At 28.3% G+C, this 20,592-nt stretch overlaps 2 protein-coding genes across 5 annotated transcripts; both read right to left on the bottom strand.

Moving 5' to 3' along the window:
- Positions 1 to 681: 681 nt before the first annotated feature.
- On the bottom strand, positions 682 to 6,620 carry LOC123261189 (fatty acyl-CoA reductase wat-like). Of its 3 annotated transcripts, none has more exons than XM_044722712.1 (9): positions 6,497 to 6,620; positions 6,140 to 6,340; positions 5,645 to 5,735; positions 3,608 to 3,853; positions 3,384 to 3,529; positions 2,997 to 3,299; positions 1,319 to 1,621; positions 978 to 1,235; positions 682 to 896 (listed from the first exon to the last, which is right to left on the bottom strand). In XM_044722712.1, exons 2-9 carry the CDS (start codon positions 6,289 to 6,291, stop codon positions 806 to 808), a joined length of 1,590 nt encoding a protein of 529 aa, XP_044578647.1. In that variant the 5' UTR covers positions 6,292 to 6,340; positions 6,497 to 6,620; the 3' UTR covers positions 682 to 805. The 3 variants fall into 3 exon arrangements, with proteins under 3 accessions (XP_044578647.1, XP_044578645.1, XP_044578646.1); XM_044722710.1 differs by having other exon boundaries at positions 6,140 to 6,420; positions 6,497 to 6,617; XM_044722711.1 differs by having other exon boundaries at positions 6,419 to 6,582.
- Positions 6,621 to 9,282: 2,662 nt separating this feature from the next.
- On the bottom strand, positions 9,283 to 20,491 carry LOC123261650 (WASH complex subunit 2). 2 transcript variants are annotated; one of them, XM_044723350.1, is made up of 9 exons: positions 20,353 to 20,491; positions 20,079 to 20,213; positions 18,144 to 19,023; positions 16,903 to 17,091; positions 16,536 to 16,834; positions 16,063 to 16,430; positions 12,800 to 14,382; positions 11,582 to 11,691; positions 9,283 to 11,352 (listed from the first exon to the last, which is right to left on the bottom strand). In XM_044723350.1, the coding sequence occupies exons 1-9, from the start codon at positions 20,353 to 20,355 to the stop codon at positions 9,985 to 9,987; spliced, it is 4,935 nt and encodes a 1,644-aa protein (XP_044579285.1). In that variant the 5' UTR covers positions 20,356 to 20,491; the 3' UTR covers positions 9,283 to 9,984. The 2 variants fall into 2 exon arrangements, with proteins under 2 accessions (XP_044579285.1, XP_044579284.1); XM_044723349.1 differs by having other exon boundaries at positions 16,515 to 16,834; positions 20,353 to 20,490.
- Positions 20,492 to 20,592: the final 101 nt, after the last annotated feature.

Here is a 20,592-nt window from a genome sequence, read left to right on the forward strand (position 1 = left end):
CTCAATTAAAATTATTAATATTGGTGCTACAGTCCGGGGAGATATATGACTTTTTTTAGGAAATTTTATGCCTTTTTTGGATCTTTTTTCAAATTCTCGATATTTCAAAACCTTTATGAGATATTTGCAAAAAACCAACCCCTATTTTTTTTTTAATTCGTTTAAAACTTTTAAACTATTTGTTTACGCGACATGTCACCAACCGTAAAACGTATCTACATCAAAATCCGCACACAATGACACCTCGAACATAATTTTAGGTGGAGGTCTTGACCCGGTTGTACTTTTTGCTCTTAGTGACCTGACTAATGAAGAATAGAAAAGAATTAAAATGACCGGGGCTTGAATTATTTTTAATATGATAGTTAGAATTGGAATGAATTAAAATGAGAGAAGTTTGAATTCTTTTGAATTCAGTTTAATACTGTTCTAAAAATTAAAAAGAATTCAAATTACCGGTGCTTAAATTATTTTCTATTCTTTTTAATGCGACTATCGGAATTAAACAGAATGAAAAAGAATTGAAATAGTTTTAATTCTTTTCAATTGATTTTTTTAATCAGGGTGGAATTTTTTAATTAAAATTTTTTTATAATAATTTAATTGGTATAAAATTCTAATAAAATTTCTAATGTCTGTCAACTTCAGTGTCATCTGTATTTCAGTAAATAAAATATAATAAATTTTAATAATAATTTATTATTCAATATGATTTTACACAGTTATTGTGATAATAGACAGATGTGTAGGTAGTTAATTGTAGATGAATAATTACAATAGTTATTGTTTTTATAAATAAATCTAATTAATTGGCTAATGTTGAATACAGCGCCCATAATAGCCAGAACATTAATAAGTATAGTACTGTTATTACTGTGTAATGAGCGAATTTTAACCTGAAATATAAGAAATAAAAAGCATTAATATAATAAAAAAATATTAAGAAAATTTTAATTTGTCTAGCACTAAACACATACATTTTATATCTTCTTACACTGACATCTAAGTTACTAATTGGTTCATTCATTAAGAATGTCCTAATTCCGTAAAAACTAGTTTGACAATAATCTTCCCATTTGTATCCGCTAACATTGAAGTAAAATATTTTACGATCTAGTGGAGTTAATTTGTTCCACAATCTTACAACATTGTTATTACGGAACTTCCATTGCTGAGTACAAAAGTACGATATCACCGAGCTGAATTTATGAATTTTTTTATACGTAGTTAGTAGCCTAGATAAAGAAGAAGAAAAAGTTTATATGATTAAACAGGAAAATAAAATGAGGAATTGAAGAAAAAAAAACTGTATCTGTACATCGGTTTACGTCCTATTATCCTTAATATAGTGTCAATAACCAGAGCCGGAAATAAGTGAAGTACGAAGACATACAGGTTGTGCATGAAGAGATTACTGTTGAGGGTGAAGAAATAATACCACAAAGCTGTTGAAAGCGGGGCCACTTTACCATGACCTTCAGTAAGTTTCATGAAAGTACCCCAACATATCGGATTTTGTACTGAAGATACAGAATTGTATATAAGCGGTTTGTCATCATTTTCTTCATCGTTGTAGTTATCCGCTGTACCACTTGGCAAAGCTCTCGGGGGCTTTAGGTGACTAATTATTTCACACATTATCACAGATTATATTAGTTCATTGTATTACAGTTCTATAAATAACTTTAAGAACAAAAATTTAATTTATTTTGTATTAATATTAATGATACTGAAGTCAGCTGACAACTGTCAATTTCTTTAATTTTTTTGACAAATTAATTTTAGTAAAAAAAAAAGCTTTAAAAAAATTCCACTAGTGATTTTTTTTAATTTTCAAATATAAAAATTTTTTTTTATAATTTAATTTTTATATAATTATAAAATAATTTTTAATGTCAGTTAACTTTAGTGTCATTTAATATTAAAATGAGAAGTACTATTTTAATTAATAAATTAAAAAAATTTTTAACTTTAAAAAATTACTAGTGAGTTATAAAATAAAGACACTGTTAATTATTCCTGAAATAAATGATAAAAACTAGCAACCTTGCAGTCACTATATGACTGGTGACTTGTGAACTATAGATAAATCAAATTTTGCTTTATTAAATAATGACTTTTGTTAAATTGCACTGTACTTTCTTAAATGTTGATGGTTTTAAAGATATAAGCTCATCCCGATGTTACACTCATCAAAAGCTTTTATTTGAGTACCCACATGCATTTTGAGATATTTTTCATATATACATATATGTAATATATATATATATATATATATATATATATATATATATATATATATATATATATATATATAAATAAATATAAATAAATATAAATAAATATATAAAATATATGAAAAATTGATGTGGGTACTTAAAGGAAAGGTCTGAATGAGTGTAATGTGAGGGTGAGCTTATATCTTTAAAAATGTCAATAGTTCACAAAATTTACATGTCATTTCTTAACTATTGACGTTTTCAAAGATATAAGCTCATCCCGATGTTACACTCATCAAAAGCTTTCATTTGAGTACCCACATGCATTTTTGATATATTTTTCATATATATATATATATGAAATATATAAATAAATATATGAAAAATTGATGTGGGTATTCAAATGAAAGGTCACAATGAGTGTAATGTGAGAATGAGCTTATATCTTTAAGAATGTCATTAGATGACAAGATTCAATGTCATTTCTTAACTATTGATGTTTTTAAAGATATAAGCTCATCCCGATATTACACTCATCAAAAGCTTTCATTTGAATACCCACATGCATTTTTGATAAATTTTTCATGTATACATATATGTAATATATATAAATATATAAAATATATGAAAAATTGATGTGGGTACTCAAATGAAAGGTCTCAATGAGTGTAATGTCGGGATGAGCTTATATCTTTAAAAATATCAATAGTTCATAAGATACAAGGTTTTTCTTATTCTAATAATATAGATTATCAATAAAATATATAAAAAATTTACTTCGTTGTTCCACAATACCACGCAGCTGCAATAATATTGTTGATAACGTAATCTGCCGGAATCATATCACCTATTTTTTCAGGGTAACAATGTAATGTACGCAGTAACCCTATACCAGCACCAACGAGAACCCCAGTGGGCCCGTAGAGATTATTAATCCATCCTTCAACTGGCTCTTTCTCTGTGGCAATTATTATCGAGGGTCGAACAATACAAACAGGTAATCCTGCGCCGTGTCTGAGAACCGCATCTTCCGCTACTGTTTTTGTGAATGCGTAAGTGTTTGGCCACTCACCTATGATCCTGTAATCATTAAAATAAACAGTCAGTTTATCTTCTTAGTTAAAAAGAATTTTCTAACAAAAATATAAAAAAAAAAATTAATACTTTGGCGTTATATATTCCAGAGCTTCATCATCGAGGATATCTACCAATGTCAACAGATTTTCACTATTCAAAGGACTTTCGTAAAATACTTCATCGATAAATTTGTTAATACATTGCGAGTATGCCGTTCCAATGTGAACAATTGCCTAGTATACCATTGTTGATGTAAATTATTTAGATATTTATCAATAAGTAAGTGAAGAAATGGAGATGATAATAGTTACCTTGAGATTGGGCATTTCTCTGGCAAAATTAAAAATGTCTTTTGTTCCTCTGACATTAATGTTGACTGCGAATCTCAGTTTATCGTCGAATCGGACAGTTGCAGCCCCGTGAAATACGACATTGGAATTCTTTAGCATTTTTCTATTTTCTGGTGACATTACTAGACCTGTGTCTTCAAGTCCGCCCTCAATCATCACAACTTTTCCAGCAAAATCTGGTTTTTCTACTTTTAATCTGTCATACAGCTAAAAATAACATAGATAGTTAATATAATCAATCTATCTTCTATAAAAATCAAAATTAAATCCTGTTTGTTGGTAAGAATCCATTGGACTAATTTAAAAGCTCGCGATAATCTACACGGAAAAAAGCAAACTGTAATATTCACTCGGATTCCGGTTAATTTTTATAGTTTCGAATAGTAAAGAGGACATCGGGGTGGCAAAAATATAAATATTACAGAACTTAATGTAGAAAGTATAAAAGCCACAATTTATAATTTAATATCCAAAATAAGTGATTAGTAGCTGTCACTATAGTAAATAACGACTCTTTCATCTTAAAAAATTACAGTTTCAAACAGTAAAAATTGCCATTTCAATATATAGTCCAAATTATGAAGAGAAGGGGAACTCAGATGAAAGAGAAGGGGGTCTCACTCTGGGAGAATTTAACATTTGAAACAGTAAAAATTATACTTTTAAAATATACATTTTACCAGTCCAAGCAAGTCAATAATTACAGTTTGATTTTTAGCGTTGCGTTTAAAATTTACCATTTTACTTTGTAAATATTGACGTTGCTTGTATTAGAAATTTACTAACTTTATTTGATACTTTTTACATATCATAAGATCATTTTTTAGGTACGAAATGATAAATATCAAAGTCTGAATTCTTAATTATTATACTTTAACATTTTAGACATTTACATAGCAAATATTACTGTTTGAAATAGTATTTTCTTCCATGTAAATAATAAATTGTAACGTTTAAATGGTAAATATTATAAAGTGAATAGTAAAATCACGATTTTACTATTTGAAATGGTAATTTTTAGCAGTTGATCATTACTTATTATAAGTCGACTGTTATTTATTACAGTTTACTTTTTTCCGTGTAAATTAAGTTTTTATGCTTGAAAAAGTTCTCTGAAAAATTAGTAAATTCAAAAAAATTTTTTCTCATGAGATTCTTGTATCAATCCTCGATCATTGATCATTAAAAAAATTTGTACAGTAATTATTTACAAATAAGGTATAGCCTATTTTTGGCCATATCTAGGTGATAAATTGACATTTTTTAATTTTTTTCATTCTCCTTGTTTTTACGGTGCATTTATGATAAAAAAATGTCGTGAAAGAAAAAAATAAAGATTTCGATAGCTTTTTTACCTTTAAAAGTTGAAAAAAACTTGGCTCTCATGTTTTGGATAAAATTTCTATTTTATCTTTTTTTGATGTTTTTGATATATATTTTTTTTTTGAAAAGTACATTAAAAAACGAACAATTAAAAAAAAAAAAAAAGTTGAATATCACAATTTTCTAAAAAATTTATAAATTTTTTTGAAAATTTGTAAAATTTGTTAAAATTATGATAATCAACTTTTTTTTTAAATTGATGATTTTTTTATGTATTTAAAAAAAATACATCAATAAAATCAAAATTGAAAATTAAAATGGTTGACCCCACTTGTAAATATTTACCTCTAATTTTAACAAATTCATAATTTTTATATTTTTTATTAAAATTAAAAAATAAAAAATTGATAATTTAAAAAAAAGTTAAAACAACGCTTAGTAAGAATAAATTTGAATTCAAATAAAAATAAACTAATAATTTTTTAAACTATTATTTCTTAGCGATATTCAATTTTGTGATTATTAGTTGGCATAAGCTCCAGTGCGGTTTTGAACAATCCACTTAATTAACTGTATTAAAAAAAAATCACTAAAAAATTCTTTAAAATTCCGACTGGACATCTTTTGGGTCAGTTAGTGATTAATAACATGATGAAGATATGATAAAGTTTATACCTTATCTTCAAAGTGCTCTTTGTAACGCTGCTCCACAGATTTTCCTTTTTTCCCTCTAATAATGAGGTAAACTTTGTTGACATTACATGATCTAAAAACAAGGTGATTATTTATAATTTTTATTAATAAATATTCAAAGGTACAATTGCAAAATACCTCGATTGTTTGACAATCGTACAATTGTTTTTTTATTTTTCAACTAACGCATGTATATCTAATGTAGCATGTAAATCTAATGTATCATGTAAATACATTTTGCTCTATTCAATAGGTGATTTCCGGCGATAGAAAACAAGGCCGCGAACAAGACAAATTCATATCCATAGGCATTAAATTAACTATTCCTATGAATAATGCATTTAATTCGACTGCGCGTAAAATTTTTTAAGCTACTTAAAATTAAAATTGATAGTATTTTTTTTTAACTAAAAATTTTTAAAAATTCTGCCTAAAAATAAAATATCAAATTTTTTTTACAGATAAAACAATACTCACCGCAATAGTTTTTCAACCAGGAGCTTTCCAACGAAACCCGAACCTCCGGTAACAAGAACATTACATCCTTCAAAAAACTCAGCAATTTCACTTTTTCCCTCAAAATTTGTTTCAGCATTAACTACTTGAGAATCATCACTCGTCGACGTCATTATTCCAAAAATAGTATAAAAAACAGCCAATTAATTATTCGACGGTCGCCTTAAAGAAAAGTAAAATTAAAATTTACCCATGTATTTTATTTTATAATCAAGGCAATATTATTGTATTGATAATTACAACTGAAAGTAAAATAATTAATAAATTTATTTATTTATTTATAAAGTAAGCGAAAAATGTTAAAAACTAAAACGGTACCGCCAAAAGAACTGGCGGCCGAAGTGTCTTGAACGACGTACGAGTGAGGACTGTGCCTCGGTATCAATAGTTCTTATTAATTATTCCCATTGTTCAGTAGATATAATCCAAAATATTGAAGGTCATAATATCAACTATAAATATTAATACCCTATTTCATATAATTAAAAATTCTCTTTGTTGCAATCAGTATTATTAACTGGGTATTTGGTATTTAAATATTTCTCACTGCACATTTGATTACTCGCCACATCTACGATTATAAAAACGTCAAATGCTTCTTTGCTGATAGTTTAATAATTAAAAAAAACTAATTTTATATAAAAAAAAAACTAATTTTATATAAAAAAAAAAAAAAAAAGTAGTGAAGTTATTCGTTCGGGCATATAATACACTAAAATATTTTTATTGTAAATAATGATGCAGTTTAACAAAAATTAAATTAGCCGACATTTGAAAGTTTTTGTAAATTATTTTATTGAAAAATTATTAAGAAAAAATTTAACGTGCAGAAAATTTTAAAAACTATACACGGAAAGTATAAGATGACACTGGATATCATCCCAGATTATACTGAGTGAAAAAATTTTTAGATAGTAGCTAGTATAATCCTGATTATAATGAGTATAATCCAGATATCACGCTGTATAATCTGGATTTTCTTAGCTACAATCTGAAATTTTTTTTTCATCAGAGATATCACTGAGTATAATCTGGGATGATAAAAAATATTTTTTTAATTCTAATTTAATTAATAAAAAAAAAGTCAAAAATTTTTAAACGTCGGCTAATTTTAGTATCGTTGCAGTTTAGACGTTGTAAATATATAGTTTGAATTTAATGCTACTAGTTTTTTTATGTAAACAGTATACAGAGGTCAATATTGTCTTCACCCCTCGATGACAGAAGCATTTATAACGTGTAATTGTTTCAATACCTCGATTAGATAGTGTAGGTATCGTCGAATCAAATTAAAATTTAACAGTCGCTGTATTTATCTATTATTACTTTTTAAAATAATTATTTATTTGAAAGTAATCTCGCTTTTACTTTTGCCTACTGTTAATCTAAAATATCTTTCTTGATAATATCTTTATTTATTTACCAAAAAATTAAATCGCGGACACCCCAAAAATGATCTCAATTTCTTGTACTTGGTAAACAAATACATATTAATGGGAATGACTCATATTCCCGCGGAAACTCCCTGGTTACGCAGGTAGTTCCGTCACACTAATATCTTGCAAATAACTAATAAACGTTTTGGAATCTAAAACAATAAATTACAATAAATTTTACAGTGTAAGTGAAGTATTCATGCATTAGAAGTGACTCATCGAATTGCACCGTGACCCGTTTTCTAGAGCTTTCTTTGGTATTAAGGTAAAAGCCCCAATATATGATCATGTACCAATATATGGAATATATTTGTGAATATAGATATACAAATACATGGAGTGATCATATACTGGTACGTGATCATCTATTGGGGCTTTTACCTTAGTATTAAATAACATCACAATTAATACCATAAAAGATATTTATTAATTTATATTTTTTTTTTTTCATGAAGTAAATTGTTAAAGTCTTATTTATATCTGTTAATCTATATGCAGAATTCTATTCAAATAAGGTATATTGATGTAAATGTGATTTAATATAACATGGGATGAGAGAGTATCAAAGTTTTTCTGTAAAAGCTGTACTTAAAAAAATAAATAAATAAATAATAATAATTTATATTTTTTTATAAAGTTATTGACACTTGCAATTTTATTTTAATTACTTAAAACAAATCGACTGTAATAAATTAATAAATATAATTTTTTAATTATAAATTTTAAGATTAGTTTTTTATTTTTTTAATTAGAATAAATTTGCAAGTGTCAAACAACTGGGCCAGTGTCAATAACTGGGTCTTTTACCTTACTGAGCTTTTAATTTGACACGAAAAATTATTAATTATTTATTTGTTTGTAAACACATAGCTGTCTGATGATGTCAGAATAAAACTGACGAAACGTCTTATGTTAAAATAAATGAAATAAAAAACATAACATCATTTTGGTCTAAACATCCTAATTTAAATACTAATTAATAACTAATTAATTTAGTTGTTAACTTAGTTAATTTTTTTTAGTTGTTAACTAATTAATTTAGTTGTTAACTTAGTTTATTTTTTATAATTTTTGTTAATTAAGTATTAGTTAGTAATTAATTTAATTAATTAATATCATAAAAATGTATTTTAAAATTTGACCATTATTTTTTATTCAAATTAAAGATTGTCTATATACATACAAGCCTCCACGTGTCAATTACTTATACAAATAAAAAAAACAAACAGCCAGACAATTTTTATTTTTTACCATTTAATTGACGGCTACGATCTAATGATAGTCTATTATTTATATATATTGTATAAGTAATTAAAGTTTACCAAGTGAGATTGTTGATTAAACTTTGAAAATAAAATATAGTTTTTACATATGTATATATTTATATATTTACTTGCATTCTATTTAAATTCATTTCCAACTTTGCATATAATTTAATTAAAGCTTCAAATAATAATGTAAAAAAAAAATTAATATTTTCCGAGTATTATTTTCATTCAATATTAGTCACTTATGACACATGTTTATTTATAAAAACAAAAATCTATTTATATAGAAATAAAATATACTTTTTTACAATATATATCATACTCGATATTTTATATTTATATTTACAATCGTGATCATTAATTTAAGTATGTTTTAAATATTACTGAAAAATGATGTTTGTAAACTACAACGTTTATTAACTCTAAATTTGGAAATCAGTTGATAATGTCATTTGTGGCATTAACTGAAAATAAAAAATGATATTAATGAAATTAGTAAAATAGAAATTTAACCAAATAATAATTAATATAGCTTAAACATAAATTCAGTCATTTATAAAATAGCAAAAAACAAAAATCTGTAGCTAGGTGAATTTAGCCAATACTTATTGCAGAAACTTATAAAATTAGCCGTTTCTATATCTCTCTTAATTCTTGAACAGATCGACGGATCAAAAAACGATTTGAGTTACCTAAAAGGATTTCCATAAATTTAGTTTTTCTGAAAATTAGAGCAGATTCGACCAACCCATTCAAAAGTTATAAGAAGTTTAAAAACGGTTAATTTTACAATTCACAAAGTTTACAATCGGCTAATTTTACAAGTTTCTACAATAAGAATTGGCTAAATTCACCTAACCACAGATTTTTGTTTTTCGCTATTTCATAAATGATTGAATTTATATTTGGTGAAATTTTCAAAATTCGCTAATTTCATTAATATCATTTTTTATTTTTGACTAATTTTGCAAATGACATTATCAAATAATTTTCAAATTTATAGTTTATAAACGTTCGAGTTTACAAATGGCCATTTTCCAGTAAACTTAAAAACATACTTAAAAATTAATGACCACAATTGTATATTTATACTGATAATAAATTAATCATCATGAAGTATACTGAGTGGGTCTTCACTGATAGCTTCAGCGGTTTTTTTTAAATCTCTAGTAACAGATTTTTTAACCGGCTTATCCGCAGACTGAGACAATCCGGCTAATCCAGCCGCGGGTTTTATTGCAAACAAGTCATCGTCGCTCTCGCCTTCGTTTGAAAAAAAAGAGCTGGCTTTTTCTTTGGCGATAGGTTTTTTCGTGAAGAAGATATCATCTTCGCCACTAGACTGATTACCGAAAATATCTTCTAACTTAGTTTTTTTACTACTAGCATCAACACTAGCAGCAGTAACGCTAGTCACCGCTGGAGACTGGTCACCTTTGCTAGAGTCCGAAGAAGGTTTTTCACTGGCATCAAAAAACAATTCTTCTTCATTATCTTCATCATCCTCAAAACCGTCGGCTTGTTTATTATTATTACCCTTAGCACTTGTTTCAGTGTCAGAAAATTCAGATTTGCTCTGATTACTTTTCCTACTAGACATTGAAGCAAACAAGTCCTCAGTCTCATCATCTTCACTGTCAAAATCATTAAACAAGCTGCTCTTAACAGCACTAGCTGGTTTTTTAACTGGCTTTGCAAAAGGACCAGAGAATAAATCACTAGTTGAGTCATCGTCAAATAAATCCAGCGGTGATTTTTTATTAGACTCACTAATAGAAGCTTCATTTTTAGTGCTACTGAATAGACTGTCGTCTTCATCGAATAACAAACCCTGACCTTTCTCCGGAGACGGAGTTTTAGTTACGAACGCAAACAATTGACTAGGATCTTTTAAAGGATCATGATTGTCATCACGCAGTGGATCGATAGGAGCTGATAGGGATTTATCTTCTTCTTTATGAGCTTCTTTTACTTCATTTTTACTCTCGACTTTTGATTTGTTAACTGAATAGGAAGAGTGTGATTTATTATCAAAATGAGTTTTAGACCTGCGAGCTTGGACAGGCGAGAGAATCGGCGCTTGGTCAAACAGACTGTCTTCTTTAGGTGGATCTTCGGGTAAGTCAGGCGGCACATCGAATAAATCTTCCTCGTCGGTCGATGGCGACAGCAATGTGTTTTTTGTGGTACTTATTGAACCGTCTTTGCTGAGGCTCATTTCCGAACGGTCGTCTGTTGTTGTTAAGTTCAGATAATGTTTATTTTTGACAACTCCCTCGTCACGGCTATCATCGGCACTTCTCGTCTTAGTTTCCGTGGTTGAACTAGCTGAATTGTTTGAGTCAAATGCTACGGAGCCAGCCGTATCGACTGCATCGAAATCTAGGCCACTTGTTCTCAGTGCCGTTTGACGGGCTTGTCTGCTCTGAGGTCGCCGCTTAACAGGAATGCGAGCACGGTTTTGTAAAATCTATAATTTAAAAGCATTTATTACAATTGTAATATTTATTACCGGATAAATAGTATCTTTAATTTTTTTTTTCTTAACAGTTAACTGCAATTAAATGATAATAAATTTTTATTAAGCTTTAAATTCTTTTATCCTAATAAAATTATATTATTTTAATTAGTGTTTCATTTTTTTTAATTAAACGGTAATAAATTGAAATTAATATAGAAAAATATTTTTATTTTATTACCTTAGAGCCTTTAATTGTCAAAGGTTCAGCTTGGGCTGGAACATCGAAGCTCACGGCAGTTTCAGTTTCGATAGAAGGAGACAATGATACATTTGTATTAATGTTTTCATCTGAAAAAAAGATTTACATTAAAATAAAGTAATTTATATTATTAAGAGAATAATAAAAATTTTGTTTTTAGGATAGTCGTATGATAAAATCGGTTTTTTAATGAAATTTAGTGTCATTGCGACGGTCTTGACTTTAATTTATATCTTTTCAAGGTTTCATATCAATCTCACCGATAATCAGTTAATTATGATAAGTATTTAGGCTGCATTCGAAAATATTATCTCCAGATACATAATTAAGAAATGACCTTGTATCTTGTGAACTATCAACATTTTTGATGAAATAAGCTCATCCCGATGTTACACTCATAGAGACCTTTCATTTGAGTACCCACATCAATTTTTCATATATTTTATATATTTATATATATTACATATATGTATATATGAAAAATATATTAAAAATGCATATGGGTACTCAAATGAAAGCTCTTGATGAGTGTATCATTGAGATTAGCTTATATCTTTAAAAAAGTCAGTAGTTAAGATATTTCAGTGAAATTTAACAAATATCTTGTGAACTATTGACATTCTTAAAAATATAAGCTCATCCTGATGATACCCTCATCAAGAGCTTTCATTTGAGTACCCACATCAATTTTTCATATATTTTTTATATTTATATATATTACATATATGTAAATATGACAAAAATATCAAAAATGCATGTGGGTACTCAAATGAAAGCTCTCGATGAGTGTAATATCGGGATGAGCTTATATCTTTAAAAACGTCAATAGTTAAGAAATTACATTGAATCTAGTCAACTAATGACATTTTTAAAGATCTAAGCTCGGCCTCTCATTACACTCATTGAAACCTTTCATTTGAATACCCACATCAATTTTTCATATATTTTATATATTTATGTATACTACATATATGTATATATGAAAAATATATCAAAAGTGCATGTGGGTACTCAAATGAAAGCTCTTGATGAGTGTATTATCGGGATGAGCTTATATCTTTAAAAAAGTCAATAGTTAAGATAGTTCAGTGAAGTTTAACAAAAGTCATTATTTATTAAAGCAATCATTTTAATTTTTTTTAGTTCACAAGTTACAGAAATCACAAGTTTTAATTAATAAAATAAAAAGAAACTTACCAGACAAAATTGTCGGAGATTTAGTACTCGGTACACTGATCGAGCTTCCATCCTCGCTATCACGATCCGGCGTGTTATCATTTTCCGAATCAACCTTATTATTCTCCCCAGCTGCCTTTCTCCAGGTCAGAGGAGTGTCAGTGGGCGATAGAATTTTAAGATCCCCCATTTTACCCATGAGATTTTTAATTTTCCCCGAAACAGCGCGCCTCGGCGGTGACACTGACTCGTTATCATCATCAGCAGTGACAGTAGGCAGTTTAATTTTCAAACTTTTCGGCGGTGTCCTGATTTTAGTATCATTATCATTAATCCTCGACATTTTACCACCATCTATTGCAGAAACACTATTAGTCTCAGTATCAGAATAATTATCTACTCGCTCACTAGTAATTTGTACACTTGTTATTTTAGTTTCTTTAATATTTACAACACTGTCATTAAAAACAGGAAAGCCTCGCTTTACATTTGATTTTCCAAAAAGACTGTCCTCGTCGTCACTATCTTCACCCGCATAGTCATCAAAAAGCCTGCGGCTCTGTGAATGTAAATTATCATCAACTGACGGGAGTACGTGGTCACTGTTGTTCTGTTTCTCATCTAGTTTGACTTTACTTTTCTTCTCTCCCTCCACAAGCGTCACGGCCTCAGCGGAATCTTTTTTCGGACTCGCCGCCTGTTTTACGGCTTCCACCTCCTCCTCCTCCTTCTCTTTTTCTTCTTCAAGTTTATTTTCTGTTAATGTTGATGTTGACTTTACGAAAAGATCATCAACATCATCACTCATTCCGCCTCCACTTGGAGTAATACCGCCCCCATAAAACATATTTGAAGGTTTCTTCGCTATTTTAGTATTTGTACTGAACAAATCGTCGTCTTCCTCGTCGCTGTCATCAAAAATACTCAAAGTTTTCTTCTCAGACTTGTTCGAGATAAAACTAGGTGATTTTTTATCACCTACTTTAATTTCTTCAGTGGTATTATTATTCACACTGGCCTTATTAGCAGGTAGATCAGATGACAAAGTATTTGATTTAGACTTTTGTCTCGCGAAAATGTCAATGTCCGAATCGTCTGCGCTGCCAAAGATATCTTCAATCTTATCATTATCGTCATCAAACAAACTGTGCTTCAGCTTCGTCTGATTAATTTTTGACTTAGCTTCTTGAGCAAGTTTATGCGGTAAATTATTATTACTGTGAGCTAGTACATCTGCGCTCTTTTGCGAACGCGAGCCAGAACTTGTATTCGAAAATAGATCGTCACCCGAATCAGAATCGTCAAAAAGTGACACTACTTTGGACTTGGACTTGATATCACTTTTAGGCAACGGTGGTGGGCTAAATACGTCATCATCAAATATATTTACTTCTTTACTATTAGCATTGCTTTTAATGTTACTACTAGAGTTGGTGGTCAAGTGCTCCTGCACAGCTCCTCCTGATGCTGGAGCGCTTACATCACGTCCAGAATTAACTTCTTCACCTTGCTGACGTGATCGTTGATTTAAAAGGCTGTCGCTTGTTAATCTTTCTCGGGATAATTCTTCAGAAATCAAACGAGTTGATTCCATCTGCGGTTGTCTGGAAATTTATTTTATTATTATTATATTTGTTACAATGTATGGCATTGGTGACTGCCCTTTACATTTTTTCTTATATACTATTAGATATATTAACTGCTTATTTAGCTAACATTTTAATTAATTTATAAACTGCACTTTTTAATTTTAACTTTTAATAAAATAAATTTATCTGCAACTATAACAATCTGGATATTTATTTTTTTTTTATTTAATTAAATTCTAATTAATTTTCTCTAATTAATGTTATTTCATTTTTAATTTCTTCTCATGTATATTGCCGATAGGTGTATGTTGATTAATAGATAAATAAATAAATAAATAAATAAATAAAAAATTTTTTTATGCTTAAAATATTTTTTTTTTTATTTAAGGGGACCCCTGGTCTAGCGACCTAAAATTTAAACTATTTTAAAAAATTTTATTTCTATATGTAGGTAATGATAATGACTAATGCTTTCAAATTTTTTTACACTTATTCTATTACTTATCAACCACACAAAAATTAAAATCAAAACAAACAAAAAATTTTTTTAAATTAGAAAAATGGCGCTGAAGTTCCCCAAAAAAAATGGACCTCACTGGTGTGTGACGTATTTTTTGAAAACGAGTTTCAGATTCGTACTTTTAACTACGTGCCATTTTGTTAAATTTTTTTTTTCTAGTTCCGATGATAACTCTATTTATATTAATTAAAAATCCGTCATTTCTTTTCATTTCAGATTAGAGGGAGAGATCAATCGACATGCACCAGTCAGGCCCATTTTTTTTGGGGAACTTCAGCGCTATTTTTCTAATTAAAAAAAAATTTTTTTTTTGGTTTGATTTTCATTTTTGTGTAGTTGATAAGTAATAGAATAAGTGTAGAAAAATTTGAAAGCATTAGTCATTTCCTTCATATAGAAATAAAATTTTTAAAATAGCTTAAATTTTAGCTTAGACCACCGGGGTCCCCTTAAAAATGTTGAAATTTTTTTAATAAAAAAATTAATTTTCTATTTTTGTAATAAAAAAATAAATTTTCTATTTTTTTAATGAAAAAAATAAATTTTCAATTTTTTTAATAAAAAAAAAAATTTTCAATTTTTTTAATAAAAAAATAAATTTTCAATTTTTGTAATAAAAAAAAAAATTTTCAATTTTTTTAATAAAAAAATAAATTTTCAATTTTTGTAATAAAAAAATAAATTTTCAATTTTTTTAATAAAAAAAAAAAAAAAAAACTGGAATTAATTAAATCATAGAATAAAATTCCGCGAGTTAAAGATACTTTAATATTATTGAAAGTTATTAACAAGTATTGAGTGGATTGAGTGAGCAAGCAAGTGAGTCATAAATATATAATGCAAGCAACACAAATAAATTTCAACACAGTGTTCGATCCCGCATAACATATTATAATATCGTGACCATCATAGTAATGTATTGTTGATTGTTAATAGTTAACAAGATTGTCTTTACAGTACTCATTATAACGGATCAGAGAACTGTATAGTATTAAAAAAAAAAAAAATAAATAAATTCTTAAGAAAAAAAAAATCGGTTGAATAATGACAATAAAAATAAAATCTATATTATTTTGTTAACAGTAACTACTCAGTCTTTAAAAGCTAATTGTTGAATAAATTAGCATGTAATTTAAAAAATAATACTTATTACCAACAATAACAAAAATACTCACTCGAGACCGAGGCTTATAGACAAATTGCTACTGATACTGAGTGGTGGTACTGAAATTCCACTGCTGTCACTACTTTCTCTACTGACATGAATCCGATTTCCGGCGATAGTCGAGCTCGCGTTAGACCGGGATGTAGTTTTATCATTTTCTCGCGACTGAGTAGCATTACTTTTGCTACTTATACTACTACTGCGACTAACATTATCAACAGTAACCACCGATGCATTCCTATCTCCTTCTCCTTTGAATCCGACACTCTCTTCAGTTTCAGATGACTCCGAAGAATCTTGACGCGCACGCTGAAATATTTTGCTGCCTAAGCTCGAAGATAAAAGGTCTGCCTGACTTATCAACACACCGGGTACTCGCTATAAAATAAATCAGATTAATAAATAAAAAGACAAACAGATAAAATGAATATATAAGTAATATAAGTAAATAAAAATAATTACGCCGCGAGGTGAACTTCGTACCGCCTTTGGTGACCTGACTGGCGCTGAATTTTTAACAGAATTAAACAAACTGTCATCCTCATCGTCATCGAACAGATTAGGGACACTGGTATTAATATCCGGCGTACTTGTCGCGACTTTTTCACCACCCGTTTGATCAATAATAGGAAATCTATTCGACTCATTCTTTGGTTTATCACTCACGCTAGTTTTATCAACAGTAGTACTCTTAGTCGAGCTACGAGGCGCGAATATATCGTCAGATTCGTCAGAATCCACGTCACCAAACAGATCGTCGATTGAAGATTTAGGTTTAGCTTCTAAAAGTAAATTATTTCCGTCAGTTTATTAGGTCGCTTTTTTTTACAAAAAAAATATTTATACCTACCAACAGAATGGATCGGTGGCGGTAAATCAATACTGGCGGGAATGATATTAGATTGCGGACGTCTCAATGGCTTATTGTTCCATAAACGATTCGGTACGTCCTCATCAAACAGCCCTCCATCACTAAATAGTTTGTCCTTTTTAACATTGAATATATCTTCATTCTTCTTCTCATTATCAAACAGATCATCTGAAAATCGCATCAAATCAATATTTTATCAATAAAAAAAAATTTTTCTAATTTAAAAATTAAATTTTGCTTTATTAAATAATGACTTGCTAAATTGCACTGTACTTTCTTAAATATTGACGTTTTTAAAGATATAAGCTCATTCCGATGTTACACTCATCAAGAGCTTTTATTTGAGTACCCACATGCATTTTTGATATATTTTTCATACATAAATATATGTAATATATATAAATATATAAAATATATAAAAAATTGATGTGGGTACTCAAATGAAAGGTCTTGATGAGTGTAGCATCAGGATGAGCTTATATCTTTAAAAATATCATTAGATGACAAGATTCGATCTCATTTCTTAACTATTGACATTTTTAAAGATATAAGTTCATCCCAATGATATACTCATCAAGAGCTTTAATTTGAGTACCCACATGCATTTTTGATATATTTTTAATATATAAATATATGTAATATATATAAATATATAAAATATATGAAAAATTGATGTGGGTACTCAAATGAAAGATCTCGGTGAGTGTAACGTCGGGGTGAGCTTATATCTTTAAAAATATTATTAGATGACAAGATTAAATGTTATTTCTTAATTATTGACCTTTTTAAAGATATAAGCTCATTTCGATGTTACACTCATCAAGAGCTTTCATTTGAGTACCCACATGCATTTTTGATATATTTTTCATATATACATATATGTAATATATATAAATATATAAAATATATGAAAAATTGATGTGGGTACTCAAATGAAAGGTCTTGATGAGTGTAACATCAAGATGAGCTTATATTTTTAAAAATATCAATAACTCACTAGATACAAGGTCATTTCTTAATTATGTATCTAGAGATATTTTCGAATGCAGCTTAACTACTTATAATAAATAGACTATCGATGAGAATGCTATGAAACCTTAAAAAGGCACAAATCAAAGTCAAGACCTTAGCAATGACACTAAATTTTACGAAAAAAAAAAACCAATTTTATCAGAAGACAAAATTTGTCTTATTCTCTTAGTAATATAGATTATAAATACCATTGGAACGATTGACAGACGACCTATCAACATCAGCTTTGGAGCTATCAACCTTAGCACCAGGCAAAACACTTCCCAGCCTCTTGGCAAGTTCTTCAGCGAAACCAGGAGCGTCTCTGCCCGTCTTCCCTTTTACTTCAACAGGCGTGTCAATTTCCGAGGTTGAATTAAGCGTATCCTGACTCCTGGTGTACATCTTATCAGTCGTCGAACTAGGACCACTGGCTAGCTTATTAGTATTATTACTTTTATCATTAAAGTCACTAGATTCGCTGGACGACAATGAGGATCTTTTGGCCAGCAAATTATTTCTTTGAGTAGAATTAAAGATATGTGTAATTTTATCACCCTCAGTGCTCTCATCATCATCATCGTCATCATCATCTTCCTCATTATCCAGAGCCTCTGACTCGCTGCTGCTCGACTCAATTCCTATTTTATTCGAAGCTTGCCATTTGTCCGAACCAATCACATACGGCAATGGACGGTCTTTGTAAGGATCCTTTGGCCTGAGGATAAAGCTCGGCACTGACACCATCGACTGGCTGGGATTTTCATCATCGCTGTCGTCACTCGCGACCACTTCCAGCCGGTCATATTTTTCGTCCATTATTTGGAGCCCTCGCTGGATGTTTTCGCTGACTATTGCAATCACCTCAGCCTCGCTTAATTCTTTCTGGACATTAACAGTCTCGGTTTTTTTCTTTTGATGCTCTTCGCTGCTTGGGTCATCTTCGTAGACCCGGCTTTCAATAAACTGAGTATTAGCGAGGGCTAGTGACGCGTTTGTTACATTATCTATCAGCACAGTTGTCTCGTTTAGATCACTAGTAAGCGAGTCGAGGTTTTCTTGCGTAGATTTAACCCTAGATGTCAATGTCTGTTGATAAATTATTAATTAATAATAATAACCTGACCTACATACTTTAACAATAAAAATTTATATTTGATAAAAATTAAATAATTGATGAAAATTAAGTTAGCCGACATCTAAAAATTTTTAGAATTTTTTTTAATGAAAATTAATTTATTATTATTATTATTATATTATATTATATTAAAATTAATTTAGCATACATTTAATAATTTTAAAAATTCTATAACAAATAAATTATCGCAAAGAAAAAATTAGAAAAAAAAATGACGTAGAAATTTTAAAAAATGAAAAATGCAATTTTTTTAAAATAATTTTTAGGGACAAATTTTTTTTTTTTAATGAAATTAAAAAATTGTTAAGAGACTGAAAACTTTAATGTCATTTTTTTTTATTGAAAAATTATGACAAAAAAATAAAAAAAATTTTATTTGTAAAAAACTTGAAAAACTGAGTGCAATTTTAAAAAAATATTTTTTTTATTTAATTTAATTAATTAAATAATTAAAGTCGGCTAACTTAAGTGTTATAAATTAATTTAACAGATATTTGATAATTTTAATAATTTTGTCAACAAATAAATTATCGCCAAAAAAAATTATAAAAAAAATGACATAGAAATTTTTAAAAATAAAAAATGCAATTTTTTAAAAATAATTTTTTGGGACAAATTTTTTTTTTAAATAAAATTTAAAAATTGTTAAGAGACTGCTAACTTTAATGGAATTTTTTTTTATTGAAAAAATTAAGAGAAAAAAATAAAAAAAAATTTGAAAAACTGAGTTCAATTTTTAAAAAATATTTTTTTTGTTTCAATTTAATAATTAAAAAAAATCAAAAAATTAAAAACGTCAGCTAAGTATTATAAATTAATTTAGCAGATATTTGATAATTTTAATAATTTTTTCAACAAATAAATTGGAGCAAAAAAAAAATTTTTTTTAAATTGACAAGTAGAAATTAAAAAAAATAAAAAATTCAATTTTTTGGAAGAAATTTGTTTGTTAAAACAAGATCAAATGTCTGCTAACTTTAATGTCATAAATAATTGATCTGTATACTTCGGAAAATTTTTCAAGGTGTCTTAATAAACCGACATCTCCAGCCAAACTCCACTCATGCTGCTTCAATCTAATCTCATCGGTACTCCAAGGGTGGTCCCATGATTTTTCACCTTCTTCTGATGTCGATAAATTCTAAATATCGTAAAATATTATTTTAATACTTGATAATATGATAAAATTTAATTAAATTAAAGTAAATAAGTTGAAAGTTGTTTTTGAGTCAACTTGACATTGAATTATGAATAAATAAATAAATTTCAATAAAAATTACCATTTTTTATCCAGTTCACTACCATCACAGTGAAATCATATAATTTTTTAATCCTTTTATCATGATATTTTTTTGCTTTTGATAATAATGAATAATAAGTGATACGCCTATCGTTACTCTGGTGAATGACAAGATCCAAACACTAAATTACTGGATTCAGGTGGCAGTACTTTCGTGGAAGTGGTCGATGTTTTTGAATTGGACTTTAGGCGCTGTACGAATTATCAAGCGCTGTCAGCT

This window comes from Cotesia glomerata, linkage group LG3, assembly GCF_020080835.1.
Source record: "Cotesia glomerata isolate CgM1 linkage group LG3, MPM_Cglom_v2.3, whole genome shotgun sequence".
NCBI lineage: Eukaryota > Metazoa > Arthropoda > Insecta > Hymenoptera > Braconidae > Cotesia > Cotesia glomerata.

Bases quoted from the DNA above. Each gene is read 5' to 3' on its own strand.
- LOC123261650 (XM_044723349.1), bottom strand. The intron at 19,024-20,078 runs GTATACAGATCA...ATTTATCAACAG, and splicing joins ACCTTGAAAAATTTTCCGAA to ACATTGACATCTAGGGTTAA. The intron at 16,431-16,514 runs GTAATTATTTTT...TTTATTTTATAG, and splicing joins TACGAAGTTCACCTCGCGGC to CGAGTACCCGGTGTGTTGAT.
- LOC123261189 (XM_044722712.1), bottom strand. From the start codon at position 6,291: ATGACGTCGACGAGTGATGATTCTCAAGTAGTTAATGCTGAAACAAAT. The intron at 5,736-6,139 runs GTGAGTATTGTT...CCTTGTTTTTAG, and splicing joins CTGGTTGAAAAACTATTGCG to ATCATGTAATGTCAACAAAG. The intron at 3,300-3,383 runs GTATTAATTTTT...TAATGATTACAG, and splicing joins CTGGAATATATAACGCCAAA to GATCATAGGTGAGTGGCCAA.